Consider the following 15,806-nt stretch of genomic DNA (forward strand, 5'->3'; position numbering starts at 1 on the left):
GAAGCTTTAGGAAAAGCAACAGAATGCTTCTGCTACTTCAACGGGGAAGCCCAAAGAGACAATGGAGAGGGACGCGGCGTATACCGACCTCCATCTACATCTCGATTTGGTAGGGCAACTTGTTCTTGCTTGCTAGCTCACCATGTGGTGCTAGCTTAGCTAGCTAGCTACGTAGATTGCTGTGGTACTGCAGGGTTGCTTGCAGGTTGTACCTTCACCGAAATGATCAGATGATCATAGCCCGGTAGGAAAGTGTGATCGCCTGCTTTGACGAATTGCGCTAGATACGTTGTCTGGAGTTGACAAATTGCACCATGTTGTGTGCAGTGTGGTCTCTAGAAACCTATTATCGTAGTACAAACTTCATGTAAAAGATTGTGGCGTGCTTCACACGTAGGCATGAAACTAACTGTGCATTAATCTACAGACTCATTGCAACGCGTATAGTTTTGTTTTGTTAGCTACCGTCTGAACTCTGAAGCAAGCCCGGCCGGGTCCTTTAGCTTACGGATCAATTCAGCATCTTGCATGTGGACGATGGACGTATGTAACACTGTATTGGAAGTATGTGTCGACGGCGACGAGCAGCGGAAAATGGCGTAGGAGGGAAATGATTCCTCGGTTGTTGTGTGTGTGTGTGTGTGTGTGTGTGTGTGTGTGTGTGTGTGTGTGTGAGAGAGAGAGAGAGAGAGAGAGAGAGAGAGAGAGAGAGAGAGAGAGGCATTGGTGCCAAATTGCGTAGAAGAGGAGGAAGAAGAAGAAGGGTGCCAAATTGCCGATCCCCATCGGCTGGTTGGTTCACCTACACCCATTATCCACCCACATTTCCCTGTAGCCGTGGGCTTCAACGTTACTCTGCACACATAACAATCAGTAGGCCTCGACGCCCGCCGCGGCCCATCACGGCGGTCCAGAGAGAAGACCCACTGCAGATATTCATCCTTTTCTGATTGTCATCTTGTGATTGTCCTGCCGTTCATGATGGTCCGTTTGCTTTGGTTAGTTGTTCAGTGATAAGACGTACTGTTTGCGTCAATTGCTTGTGTCTCACTGGCATACAAAAGCAGTCTTGGCACTGCATGAGTTTCTTGTTGACGAAACGATGGCTTTGCAACTGTTCGTCGAAAACCATGTTTCATGGAGATTTCTGAGTTAGCGCGTTTCATAGTGGCCACATATATTTGATAAAGGGTCACCACAAATAGATGGTAGGAGGTTAAAAGAAAGAGGAAAGTAACAGAGTTTCCATCACACATTTGGTTGGAGTTGGACAACCAGTTCCATTCTCAGTCAAGGGAAAGAGACCGAATTTTTTCTCCCGAACCATGCAGGAGAGATGCATTGTATCCATTAATAGATTAGAGAGAGGAGCACAACACCGAAGTTGTCACCGCCGATACAAGAGACAACACTAAAAGGGCCATATGTAAAATACCACATTGAGTCGAGCCATCAACGAACCGCTTGGTATGGGTGGTTCTCTATCTCAAAAAAGAGAGAGAGAGAGAGTCGAGCCATCAACGCAACCTGCTTTGGTTGTTAGTCGAATGACAACCAAGGTTTTGGATCCCAAGGGGACATTTTTTCTCGAGGGGCACCAGAATTTGTGGTTACCATGGTAACCGCGAAATACCGGACAAAATTCGGACGAAATTTGAAATTAAATTTTGAATTCAAATTTTTTAAAGTAGATATAGATAGTGCTTTAACCTCCAAAGTTATCATGTATCTGCTCTTGGCGTAGTGGCTGTTCGAGCAGAACTGCCCCTTGGTAAACGGTCGCGAGTTCGACCCCTGGCCACTGTTAGCTTTTTTAAACTTTTGCATATCAAAAAGAAATTTAAAAGCGTGTGTCAAGATTCGAACCCGCGACGCGCTGAGGAAAGGCTGGCGTTGCCACTAGGCCACGACCACTAACGTTAGAGTAGAAGAGATGGCCTGTATTTAACTATACGCTGAGCGTTTGAATTCAAAATTTTCAAAACTTTCGAGATTTTTTGCCCGGTACGAGTGTTTCTCGAGGGGGGCGATAAACGTGGTAACCGGGCGAGATAGCGAAATTTCGTTCGGTTACCAAAACAGTGGTGACAACACGGTTCGTGCTGGTGCACGAGTTGCTTTTGTTGTCGTAATCGTGTAAGAAAGAAAGCAGTCTTGCTGCGTCCCATGAGTGTCTTGCTGACGAGACGACACGATGGTTTCGGTTCGCAACTGTTCGTCGAAAACCATGTTTCATGATGGTGGAGTGGAGTCACGGCTGGTTCAGTCAGTTAGCACCTTTCGATCGACGAGGCCACGTACATACTTGATGAATGGTCACTGGGACAAGAGACAAGTGTCCCTGTGCTACTTCTTCAGTGACCCAATCATACACCATCTTCCTTTGCAATGGCCATGGAACATCACTGATAGAGCAGCATCTTCAATAGAAGATTTATATGCAAAAATAACTATCTTTTGCATCTCTGAGGCTCAAAAACACCTCTCTAACAGATGATGTAGACGCAAAAAAAAATTACATCTCCACCTCGCGGTGCAAATTTGCATCTCTGCAGACTGAAGATGTAAAAAGAGCAGCCGCGCGCCAACCGCCTTCCGTTCCCTTCCACGCGATCGCCCGCCGCCCGCCCAACTCCACCGTCGGTCGAATCCGCACAAAATCGACACCGCCGCCCGACGGCCGCCGGGCCCGCCGCGACTTCGCCCCCCTGTCCCCTGCTGCCTGCCTTGCCGGCCCGCCTCCCGCAGACATCGATTCACTTTCGGCTGCCGCCGAATCGAACCATCTATGGCGGTCCAGATGGCCTAAATGCCTTCCACGGCAGGGTCGTGGATGGGCTAGGCTTCTTCCTAGCCAAGACACCCCCCCCCTCCCCGTCGAAGGTAGGGGAGGCGCGCCACATCGCCCGCCCGACTGCCGCCCACCTCAGTCGTTCTTCCGGCCACGCGAAATCGGCCAGCCGCAGCGCCGAGCTCCCGCCTTCTTCTCTGTCGAGCCATCGCCGCCGCCGCAAAACGGCTGCCCGACCCACAACCGTCCCATTTCGTCCACCCCGCAAGCAAGGTGTTCGATGAAATTCCCAAAGGTAAAGAAACGATGAAACTTGACAGGTTTTTTATTGGGGTTGGACAGTTAGTTTGACGGTGATTTTCCGCATTGTAGATGAGCTCGTGTGACTCCTCTTTCATGGATGATTCCTCATCAAATGAGGAATTTGATTTGAACAAAGAAGAGGACATTGCTATGCTAGTGGCTATGCACAAAGGGAAGAAGCCGAAGCACAGCGGTTCCATGTATGGTTGTGCGTTCATTCGGAGAGAATGGATTGAGGCGCACAAGAGGTTGATGCGCAACTATTTTGCTTCACCACCCGATTTTTCGGAGAGGTACTTCCTACGCCGGTTCAGAATGTCCAAAGACTTGTCCATCCACATTTACAATTCTGTGAAGCGGCATGATCGATCCTTCGAGCAGAGGAGGAATTGTGCAGGGTTGCTTGGACATAGCACCGAACAGAAGGTCACTGGCGCTTTGCGCATGATGGCCTACGGTGTTCCGGCAGACTACATTGATGACAACTTGGCGATGGCAGAGAGCACTTCTATTTTCTATGTGAAACAATTTGCAAAGACTATGGTAGAAGTGTTTGGTGCAGAGTACTTGAGAGCACCCAATACTCAGGACACTCAGTGGTTGTTGGAGATGAACAAAGCTCGTGAGTTTCCATGTAGGGTCCTTCGATTGCATATGCATTGGAAATGGAGAAATTGCCCAATAGCATTGCATGGACAGTTCAAGGGTCGTGGGAAAGATGCCACTATCATTCTTGAGGTTGTTGCCGATCAAGAAACATGGTTTTGGCATTCATATTATGGGATACCTGGATCTTGCAATGACATCAACATGCTCCGGTTCTTCAAAAAAACATCAACGTGCTCGACCGGTCACCTCTTTTTGCCAAGTTAGCAAATGGGGAAGCACCACCGGTGACCTTTGAAGTAAATTGCCGCATATACAACTATGTTATATGTGTGTTGCAGTTGATCTTGTGGATTTGATGAATTATATAATAATTTGATATTGTTGACATGCGGAACTTTTAAGTTGTGTTTTATTTCAATTTGTACGGGTGTACAGCAGCTGAACAACATCCGCGTGGCCGCGACTGCTTTTACATCTCTAGTTTGCATCTTCTATTAAAGTTGCTCTTGTACATCTCCATTTTGCATCATCTATTAGAGTTTGCCCCCTTTTTATATGCAAAAGGCATTTTTTGAAGATGTAATTTTTTACATATTTCTGTTTTACATCTCCAAATTTACATCTTATGCTCTTAGTTGTGCACTGTGCTGATGTGCTCCAACTTGCGACTACACCAGGTGGAGAACCTCAGAATAGATAGGTACTGGTGTTTTTTTTTTTTGACGGGCAGGGGAGGGGACCTTAGCTGCTGCTAACCGGATAACCCCATCTTTTATTTGCCTCTTCATTCAAGAGCGAGAGGCTGTCATGCACTGTCCGATCGCGACGTCCAACCAAAACCAATCACTCTCACATTCACGGACACAACAGTGACTGCCACCGCTAGGCTGTACTTGAAAAAATCGGATGATCAACATGTGGATTTCCACCCAGACAGATAATTTTAACCCACTGCATCCATCAGAGGACATGGCCAAATTCTGAATTCCTCCACAGGCCTTGACACAGGCCAGCGAGGTCCAGTTCTGAATTTCATGATGTTCTGAATAGAGCTACAGCTTGTATATCATCAGTCAAGCGCATAATCGACACGCCAACAGATTTCTCAGTTGCTCAAACAAGAGGAATTTCCCGCTAAACAACATAACGAATGAAATCAAAAGGGCTTCATGAGTGAGTAAATGTTAAGGAACAGTTTGGTTCGCAGGGCAGTTCCAATGGGGAACATAAACTGGAGGAGGGAGTGTGGCTGGCTGTATAGCCCATGCTTCTCTGACATGAACATCTCCCGCCTTCGCTCCTACAACAATAGATATGTGCCGCTTCCAGCGCGGGAGAGGGGATCGGATCCGCGCAAGCCAGCCAGTCAATCATCCCCTGCCGTGCAATCTCTAAAATGGTGCTGGCTTCGGCGGCAGATGGACAGAAGGAGGTCGTGTGGGAATTGAATGGTGCTGATGACGATCAGCACTTGCGGCAATAACTTACAAGCTCGACGAAACTACATTTCGTTGAGTCACCGGATGTAGCTCCTAACAAATGATGTCGCTCCAATGCTACTTAAGCTGTCAGAACTCTGTATATAATAGGAAAAAGGAAAGCAGTTAGAGGAACGCCGCCTGAAGTGGAGTTATATAGACAGGAAAACCATATTTTCAAACATCAAGCAAGTACCTGAGACTGAGAAGACGGAAACACGTTCCAAAACCGGAGCGTCTCGTCACCAGCACCAGTAACAATTGTCTGTTGATGTCGATATTGACAAGAAAAAAGAACAGTGAGAACAAATTACACTAGACACCTCTAACAGAAGAACAGAACTAAAACAAAATGTCAGGTCCATAGCATATATAGGGATCAAAGAGGGAGTATTTCACCTGTCCATCAGGGGAGATGGCTAAATATAATACTCTGAATGTATGTCCTGTCAACGTGGCAAGCTATACAAATAGAGAGAATGGACACAATTAATAACAAACGAGAGACAGTATGGTATAAATGAGCTACAGTGTAAGCTTGTGGCATACCTTTGACATCGTTGGATACCGCCACACTATTATCTGATTCTGGGAGTATCCGTGTGTGCTAACAAGCTCATTCACATTCTTTGACCACACAAGATTACAGACCTGTTAAGACATTTAGCATAATCAGTACATGTGAAGAGCAGCATGTTTTTAAATCTACCCCTTCCACAATTCTACATAAGCAATCCCATGCCTTCAGAACACATGATATCTGTGCAGGTCTCTAACATGACAACTACAAGAATCAATTTTATCTACAGCTACAAAAACATAGCAATTAAAATGTCCATAGACTGTTTCCAAAAGGAATCCATGATGCCAGTTTGATATAAATTTGGTGCTTTCTAGAAGGATGGGACTATAAGGACTTCGGTTGCATTATATTAGAGCTGTATAGGTGATCCAAAACTTCAGTTTTTGTACAACAGAGCTCAGCCAGTCTTGATCTTTTCTGATTTTTGCAGGAAAACTAGTGAATTGGTATGACTGAAGTATTCAGTCAGTAACGGTGCTAAAAGGTTCTGAGAGTTATCCGGCTTAAGAGTAGATATGATTATACTTGAAATTTGGAAGTGCAAATAAGAAATCAATTTAATTCAAAAACACAAACAAGGGCTGCATGTAGCTGATAGATAAACTAGATAGCTAGATTATTACCTGACTCCCTGTATCCATGGAACTCAAGTGTGTATTTGTGGTCGTATTCCAAAATCTTATGCACCTATCTGCAGTTCCACCACCAGATGCAAGAAGGCCGTGTAGATGAGGTGACCAGGCAATAGCTTTCACAGCTGCTGTGTGCTCAGTATACTTCAGCACTGGCTGTACTGAATGTTGATTCCAAACAAAAAGCTGGTAAAAGAAAGAAAAAAATAGCATGAGCAAAAGAAGACCAGATCCTGAACATCATATGCCATGCACTTTACTGTGATGGAAACTTATGGATATGAATCTTACTTTGTTGTCGTTTCCACCAGATGCAAGCTGACGGTTATCATAAGACCACTTGAGCCCACAGACCTGAGAAGTTCAGAAATTCGTAAGTAAATTATAAATTATTTGGAATTGCAAAATGGAGGGCCAATATGGTGATCCAAACGTTGGACAAACTAGTAAAAGATTGTAATGATGTACATAACATGCCATATTATATGAATAGTCAGGGGAATATTACCTCAGATTTATGCCCGGTGAGTTTGCTAACATAGTCCTCCGGAGCACGGAGATCATGATGAAGGATGTTCTTGTCACGACTGCCAGAAGAAAGCAATGAAGAGTTCCATGCAAGAGCACCTACTCGCATGCGATGGCTTTCCATGGTTCTCATTCTTTTACAGCGTGTTGCATCCCATATCTAAATAAGATAACATCGAAGATGATAATCAGGAATTCAGAATTTAGACACCCTTGGAATGTCAAATTGTTATACCAATACCAAACATCAACAGGATTACTAAGTTTTACCAACCGAAATACTATGGGCTAAAAGTACACATCGATAAAGATGATGTTTACATTAGTTCAGGTTATTTACAAAACTTTATCGTTTCCCTCATCCATTGGTGGTATGTGCGCAGCACTGACTTGACGCATTGGTCATGATTTTTTTTAGAAGAAATGGGTATAACCAGGAAGAAATAGTATCATCAACTAAGTAACCCCTGATGAAAGTACCACAATGCAAGGCCTGCTGGTGAGCTGTGGTAGTATTGCAAAATTCTGAAACTCTCACAATCTTACTTTGATGTCGTTTCCACAATGCAAGGCTTACTACTGTATTATTTTGTGTCTGAATTGAAGCTTTCGGCAAAAGTAAATTAAAGTGTCATCCTAAACTTTGACAGATCCTGAACATGTCATTTGATCAATTTCAGATGGGAGCAAGATGAAAACCTGGACGGTGCCTTGGTTAGTCCCTACAGCCAGGTGGGTGCCACGCTGCGCCCAACTCACGGAACAAACGGTGTCGTCCGCCCCCAAATCGCAGAGCTTGGTGACCTGCGGAGTGATAAACTTGTTTATTAGGATCTCTCTCTTCAATTCTCAGAAAAGAAATCGTGCGAGGATGACATTGATACCTTGCTGCTGCATGCATTCCACAGGTAGACGCAATTCCCCAATCCGACCGAGAGGACATTGTGCGAAGACCAATCCACGAGGTTGAGGTAGAAGTCGTCCTGCAATGCGGGCGCATCCAGCACCTGGCAGAAGCAGCAGGCAGGAGAATCACATTCCCGTGAGATTCTCTCTTTGTACAGGAAAATCATGAGGAAAGATGGAATCTTTGGCGACGAAAGAAGAAGATAAAGAGGAATTCCCCACACCAAGAAAGCAAATCAAGAAGAACCATGAAATCGGAAGTAATCGACCAACCTTGTAGGGCGACCTGGGGATCTTCCTGGGGCCGGAGCCCTTGGGGGTGAAGATGCCGGGGAAGAGCAGGTCCTGGTCGTCCCCGCCGGCGAAGAGCGCCCGCTTGGCGTTCCTCGGCACCTCGGCCTTGAAGCGGAATATGTTGCCGCCGGCGGGGGAGCCGACGGGGGAGGCCGCGGAGGAGGAGGAGGCCCCGGCGGAGGAGGCGAGGCGGTCGGGCGTGTCGGGCCCGAAGAGCGCCGCGCGGAGGAGCGCGCAGTAGGGTGAGGGAGGAGCGGCAGATCCGGAGGCGGAGGAGGAGGGGGCCGGGGCGAGGTCGAAGAGCGCGAGGTTGGATCCGGTGCGGCTGGGGATGAAGCGGTCGCTGTAGACGGTGCGGGAGGCCGGCGTGGCGGGTGCCGCGGACGAGGCGGAGGAGGACGCCGGCCCGCGCGCCGGGGCGCCCTCGGTGGAGGAGGGCGGCCAGGAGGGCGCCGAGCCAGAGCCGTGGCGCGAGGCGGGCGTGCTCGACGGCGTCGGCGGCTTCGAGTTGGCGTCCGCCGGCGACGGCGGCTGCCCCTGCTGGTGGTGGTGGTCCATGGTGAGGCGAATTGGGGATCGGGGGGAGGATGGGGGTGGGTTCTCGCGCCGCTTGGGGTTGGGGTTGCTGTTGATGGCGTCGTTCCTCTCGCTCGCGCGCTTTCTCTCTCCTCCTGCCTCTCTCACGCTCACGGGGTGCTATTTTTGGGCTGCTTTATTTATTTATTTATTACTCTGGCTGGCTGGCTGGCGTTGTTTACTCGGTTTCGTACTGCTACGGTCGCTGCGCCGTGGGCCACCACCCGGCAAATTTTGTTCTATAGTAGACGGGCAGATATCATCATATCACAACCGTTTTTGTTCTTTTTTTTTTTTGAGGAACACCGTTTTTGTTCTTTTCTCCTGGGAAAAAACGTTTTTTGTTTGGTTTGGTGGCGGCTCTTTTTTGGCAGAAAGAAAAACCGCCCGGTCCGGTCCGGGTGGGAAACGGCGTGGAGCCAAGTGGCGCAAATACGACGCCTTGTTCCGGTCGAAAAAGGGCAAACCCAACGGACGCTGTGTTTTTTTTTGTCTCTGATGTATTTTTTTTTAGCATCAGTACAGACACAAGCGTTTATATACACGCGCATACACTCATCCTTATGAACGCATACACGCATATTTTACTCCTATGAACACATTCGAAAGACTCAGCTGGCATATCATCTTGAAATTTACGTCTCTATAACCATCCAACCATACATTGGTTCGCGTCTCCAACGTACTATTATTGTAATAGTATTACTATTATTATCTAAATGACTAGAGATTCTACAAAGTACTCCTTTCGTTTCTAAATATAAGTCTTTTTAGACATTTTAAATGGACTACAACATATTTTGAAATATAGATTCATTCATTTTGCTCCGTATATAGTCACTTGTTGGAATCTCTAAAAAAAATTTATATTTAGGAACAGAGAAAGTATATACAAGATCTGAATGCGTGGAGGCTAGTACAGTACTCTCTCCGTTCGGAAATACTTGTCTCAGAAATGGTTGACAAGTATTTTTGAACGGAGGGAGTACATTTTACGTACGTACAGGCACGCCCATTCGTCCATGCTGCTACACGATGATGTCCGTCGCTCCGCTCCCATGTTGGGGCAGCAGGCTCGGGGTGCGTAGCGTGAGGATGGGCGATCCTGCCGTCCGATCTGGATCCGTTCCAAAATTAGCTCCTCATCATTCGTCCGTTCAGTCAATCGAGCGGTTCACAGAGCTAGCTACCAGGGGAACATGCCATGGCGTGACAACGCGGCGTGTCCTGCACGCACTTAATTGCTCGTGCTGCCGTAGCAGCGTGGTGACGGTTAAAAGATGGAGGGAGAGATCTGCATCTGGCTTCCTTCGCACGGTTCCTTTGTTCGATTTGGTTTCAGCGGTACAGTGTGGATCCCGACACTCTATTGTTAGTTGATACTAATAATAATCCGAGGCGCAGAATGTTAAATCATTCGACCCCGTATGTGATGAATGAGATGTTTTTACACCCTCATAATTACTGTCGATGCATGCAAATTTTGGCTCTGAAGCTCTTGTTCTTTTTTCTTATTTCTCGAAACGGAAGCTTTGTTCTTTGATGATGACACCGTGAGCTGCCGGTGGCGCCAACTGGAGCACGATCATCTGACGACAGGGCACATTTATGTTGGACATTAGGTTCAGGCGGCCCAACGGCACGCTGACGCCGAGCACAGTCAGCTCGGGTTCAGGTTCAGGTGCGTTGCCGACGAAACACGATGCGATTTCCTCCCCGGTGATTGCGAACGGCATGACCAGACTATAGCGTTTGTTTATAAGTAGTTTGGATTGCTTACCACATGTATCACGTGATAACCAGACTATAGCGTTGACATTCAGCCTACAGTGGCACTTTTACCTTCTTGGGAATGGGGATGAAGCCCAAATACTGGGATCACACACGCCCGGTGCAGGTCCGGGGCATACGTACGTGATACGTGTGCCGTAGAATCATAGCAAAGTAGGCCTTCTATATTTAGCACAAAAAAAACAGGCCTCGCATTGGCGTTGGCCGGGACCCGAGACGTGATGAGTCCGAGCTGGATTCATTGGTGGGGATCCGGACTACTGGTACACTCCATGGTTGTGTCGAACGAAATCACTATCCTGACCTTTTGAATGAACTTTGTCACAAAATGAACTCGACGTGTTTCTCAAAAAAAAATGAACTCGACGTGAAAGTATTTCACGATCTAACCCTGTTAGCAACGCCATAGTCCGCGGCGTTTCTATTCAAAGAAGAAACGCCGAGATAGCTAGCGTTTCTGATCAAAAAAGAAACGCCGAGGTAGGTAGCGTTGCGGACCAGGTAAGAAACGCCGAAGGCGCTGGCGTTTCTGGCTATCATAGAAATGCCAAAGAACCAAGACGTTGCTGCCCTTTTTCATGTGCATGTGGAACCTGGATGAACAACCTAATTAATAAGGCTAATTAATTATAACCAAAGAGGGCAGCAACGTCATGGTCATTGGCGTTTCCATGATGGGCTGCAACGCCAGCGCCTTCGGTGTTTCTTACCTGGTCCGCAACGCTAACTACCTCGGCGTTTCTTCTTTGGTCAGACACGCTAGCTACCGGCGTTTCTATATTGGACAGAAACGCCGCGGGCTATGACGTTGCTAAAAGGGTCAGATCGTGAAATACTTTGACGTCGAGTTCATTTTATGACAAAGTTCGTCTAAAGGGTCAGAATAGTGATTTCGTCCCGGTTGTGTCGGTGGTACCCTAATTTTAATCACGAGGCATGAACAGAAACTCTGCACGCTCTTCACCCATGTTGGTCAGATCAATAAGTGAAACCCGTAAATATTCGTTACCGCATTATATTATTATTATTCGATGGGTGCTTGCATGTACCTTACCTGATCGACGACCAACGAAACCCGTATCTATCCGGTGACTATGAGCCCACGTAGTCCGGCCTGCATGTGCCCTGTCCCGGCCGATCAGGGGATGTTGGCTCCCATCCCATCCCATCCTATGCATGTTGGGACGCGTGCTGCAGCGCGATGTTCGGGGGGGACGAAACGATCCGATTCCTGCTTCTTCTCCCGATCTTTTCCTTTTGTTGCTGTTTTGGATCAAGACTCCTCCTCCCGATCTAGATCGACCGAAAACAGCCGCCGTGGAGATGGATCGAATCATGATGAGTGGAATCGCGTGGAAGGCCCGGCGAACGTGGCGTGGCGACGGGGGGTCGATCATGTCGCATGCATGCATGCGTCCATCCAGGCCTCGTCAACTTGTCTTGCGTGCAGTGTGGGTTGAGGTACGGAGATCTGGATCGGACACGATGACACCGCCGGCAAGGGTCACTGGCCAGCAGTGCCCGCCGCAGCAGCTCTGACCTTGAAAGCAAGCAGAGACAAAAGATGGTAAACTCCTCCTTTAACAAGAAGAGAGACCACCATCATTCCTAATAACCTGAAAAGTAAATCAACGTCAGTTGCGGGTAGCTGGCTTGCTCCGCCCGCGTGGCCTTGTGTGAAGTGAATGAATGCACCGGCGAGGATGATGGCAACCATTTTCAGTGAGATGAGACAGCATTGCTATTTGCACTTTGTTTGTTCTCGATCGGCCTTCGCTCTAGTAGCATTTAAACAGTAACAAATCAAAAAACTCATCCCCTCCTCAAGCTCGACATTTGAAAGGTTTTTGGCTCGGTTAAGTGAGAGTAGTACTTGCTCAATCTTCTCCTACATCGCGGCTTCCCGGCTAAATTTAGGGATTGTATTGCCGTCTTGCTCCACATGTCCACGTTCGGATTCTTCTCAGCAGAGTGGCTGACCTGCCTATCATGCATGATAGGGGCTTCCGCCACGGGGATCCCCTCCCGCTCATATTCGTCATTTGCAATTGACCCCTTGCAAATAGTTCTTGAGCCGGCCACTCAGCATGATCTTCTACACAAGATTCGGGGTCGAAGGGTCGTGTTCCGCGCTTACCTTTATGCAGATGACACATCGATCTTTATGGCTCCTTTCAAGAGGGACATTGACATTTTTGCGAGCATTTTGAGCAACTTTGGGGACGTAACGGGGTTGGCCACAAATTTTCAAGAGAGTGTGCTTGTTCTAATCCGGTGTGACCATCTAAACCTTGAGACAACTCTTCCTAGTCTGCCGGCAGCTAGAGCGGCCTTCTCAATCAAGTACTTGGGGCTACCGCTTTTCGGTTTGGCAACTCAAAAGGGTTCCAATATCTTGAAGACAACATTGCCTCCAAGGTCGTCGTTTGGGACAGAAGAAATATCTCCACCATTGGCCGAGCGACCGTTCTCATGTCCGATGTCCCTCCTCACCTCGCAAGTGATATACCCCCCCCCCTCCCCCCCCCCACACACACAGAGACACACACATTGTGCCACCGGGCATGCTACACAATGCAAACAAGCTTGAGCGGGCCTTACGACGGGCGCTAATAAGTGCAAAGTTAACTGGAACTCGGTGTGTCGACCTAAGGACCTCGGGGGGCTCGGTGCGCTCAACCTCAAAAAATTCGCTCGGGGCACTCAGAGATGCAGTGGTTGTGATTTGAGTGGAAGGAGTCTTCCAAACTCTGGGTGAGTTTGGGGGAGCCCATGCGATGACGGGCAAGGATTTCTTCTAGCCTCCACCACCATCTCAATGGGTAATGGAGCCCGCACCCCTTTTTGGGAGTCGTCGTGGTTAAATGGCAAGAAAGCCCAAGGAGATTGCCCTACTCATCTATGAATGCTCATCTAGAAAGATTGGAAGGTCAAGGATGCAGGGAAGGACAATCCTCGGATTCTAAAGATTAAAATTCCCAACACCTTTTCCAAGGATCACATTCGCGAATGCATCTCCCTTTGGTTGGAGCTCTGTGACATCCATCTCCTCGAGGACACTGATGTTGACACCTCTTGGAAGCACATGACAAGCGGACACTACTCAGCAGCCTTTGGATACAAGGCCCAATTCTTGGGGACAATCCGCGCCATCATGAACAACACGGTTTGGGAGCCTCCCCCCCCCCCCAAGGCCAAATTATGTGCGTGGTTAGCCTGCCGAATTGGCCTATTTCTTGCGCGTACCAATTGAAGTATTTTGACGCATCTTTTTTGAACTGAGTTGAATGAAGAAAAGAAGAATTGGAAGAAGAAAAGTTTTCTCAACACGGGGAGGAAGTCCCTTCTAAATTGGATTTGTTATCCAAGGAAGGCAACGGATAGGCTAGCCAAGCGTGGTTGGCCAAATTGTGACCTTTGCCCTTTATTCCAAAGAGAGCGGAAAACTTCCTCCCAGTTGCTCTACAAATGCTGCTACACCTTGAGGCTTTGGGATATGGTTAAAGATTGGCTCCAACTCATGCACCTTGACACCGGAGTTTGGGCTATGTAGAGGTCCTCAAAAGATTGGTGGGCAAAGTGACCGATAGCAGCGCTCCCAATAGGAGTGTAATGGCATCTATCACCATGCTCATGTGTTGGACCATTTGGAATGAGATGAACGCAAAGGATCTTCAGACGCAAATCTGCCCCTTCGACAATTCTAATGGAGGAGATTAAAAAAGAAGCAAGACTTTGGGTCATCGCGGGCGCAAAGCGTTCGGGTTAACTCATGTCGGGAGAGTAGTTCTTTTTTTCTATTCGCTTCTTGTGTCATATTGTAACCTCAACTCTCTTTTCCCCCTTAAATATTAATGTATGAGGATAAGATTACACCCCCGATTCGGAAAAAAGACACACCCGAGACTACTCTTCAGCTGCATTCGCGGACATGAATACAATTTTGATCTACACGTATGTTTAGGTCATCGATAATAGTAATGTTATTATAAGCTCAAGAAAGAAAGAAAGAAAGAAAATGTACCTCAGACCAATGTCACTTGCAGTACCAAACGTAGGCTAAAGCTAGATGCTTAAGCCGCGCGGTCAGATGGATAGATGCTAATTCCGCAAAAAGGAAAAAGATAGATAGATGTTAAATCACACGTTAGCTTTACTACAAAGGATGGGCTGGACTGGAGCAACGAACATACTCATTCTAATGCATTGTGGCTTCATGATGGACGGACCAGGAAACTGAGAACAAAGTGACAGCCAGGAATCTGATAAAGATGGCATAGCCACCCCTAACCCTGATTAAAGCTGTTATTATCTACTCCGTGTTGACATGACATTGCACGTCTACTAACATGAATAGTTATCTGTAATGTCTAAGTGCTGCATATACTACTGTACCATACTAGAGATGTAAAATATCATCGTAGGACACTGGGCAGCAGGTGCATCAGAGGGACAGAAATTCCTTGCAAGCAAACATGTGAAAAAAAACTACGGAGAGAGGGTATTAAAAAAAACTACTCTACGAACGACTTGCATTAAAGGCCGGTCTTATTCTCAAAGGAAAAAGAAAAAAGAAAAGCATTTCAGTCAGCATTTGTACAAATTTTAAGTCATCGCAACCTTGCTGGCAACCTTGCTGAACATGAATAGCGCGGTGTATCAGCAAGATTTTTCACGAAATGAAGTGCAGCCAGCAGAGAAGGTTGATAGATTGATAAAGATCATGTAGCCACCAAGTATTTGAAACACAAGCATTATATGTGGCCAATATTTGAAGAAACAAAACATCACTGTGGAGAGGGGCGAAACCAAAGTCTGAAGTCGAATACTGAAGCTCAGTAGCACACTAATGCTAAATGGTGAGCATCACCTTAGTCATTAGCCCCTGCAGGCGATCATCATAAAACGCAAACTGATCACCTCGAATGCATATATAGTAGCTTCATGATCCACTAACAGACTGAAATAAGGCCACACTGGTCTCCAATGTGCTTGGCTTATTTTCTTTCCTACACTAGGACTACCAGGAAAGAACCTGATAAATACTTAAACCTATGTTATCCATGTTGACATGGTATGCATCCTACATGAATGGTTAGAGGTGTTATCAAAGTGGAGCATCAGAGATTATTACTGTCAATAACAAACGGAAAACATCATACTCCTGCTTAGTAGTGGACACTAGGAGGAAAACACTATTAGTAAAACTACAGACATCCTCTGCGAACAAGTACATGTTGAAAAGATTTGCAGACAGAGGTTTTTTCATACAAACATAAGACAGACAGGTTTCCACAACTCTGCTACAAAGCCGC

At 47.0% G+C, this 15,806-nt stretch overlaps 1 protein-coding gene across 1 annotated transcript; it reads right to left on the bottom strand.

Moving 5' to 3' along the window:
- Window positions 1-4,673: 4,673 nt before the first annotated feature.
- LOC123105939 (protein FIZZY-RELATED 2) lies at window positions 4,674-8,792 on the bottom strand. The gene is made up of 10 exons (XM_044528124.1): window positions 8,104-8,792; window positions 7,809-7,931; window positions 7,624-7,728; window positions 6,905-7,084; window positions 6,688-6,750; window positions 6,388-6,582; window positions 5,731-5,832; window positions 5,581-5,643; window positions 5,378-5,446; window positions 4,674-5,279 (listed from the first exon to the last, which is right to left on the bottom strand). Exons 1-10 carry the CDS (start codon window positions 8,680-8,682, stop codon window positions 5,220-5,222), a joined length of 1,539 nt encoding a protein of 512 aa, XP_044384059.1. The 5' UTR covers window positions 8,683-8,792; the 3' UTR covers window positions 4,674-5,219.
- Window positions 8,793-15,806: the final 7,014 nt, after the last annotated feature.

Source organism: Triticum aestivum, chromosome 5A (assembly GCF_018294505.1).
Source record: "Triticum aestivum cultivar Chinese Spring chromosome 5A, IWGSC CS RefSeq v2.1, whole genome shotgun sequence".
Classification (NCBI taxonomy): domain Eukaryota; kingdom Viridiplantae; phylum Streptophyta; class Magnoliopsida; order Poales; family Poaceae; genus Triticum; species Triticum aestivum.

What these genes read in the sequence shown, in the direction of transcription:
- LOC123105939 (XM_044528124.1), bottom strand. Translation starts at nt 8,682, where the DNA reads ATGGACCACCACCACCAGCAGGGGCAGCCGCCGTCGCCGGCGGACGCC. An exon ending in GGAATGCATGCAGCAGCAAG is followed by an intron (nt 7,729 to 7,808) that starts GTATCAATGTCA and finishes ATCACTCCGCAG; the next exon opens with GTCACCAAGCTCTGCGATTT. An exon ending in CCATCTCCCCTGATGGACAG is followed by an intron (nt 5,447 to 5,580) that starts GTGAAATACTCC and finishes CGACATCAACAG; the next exon opens with ACAATTGTTACTGGTGCTGG.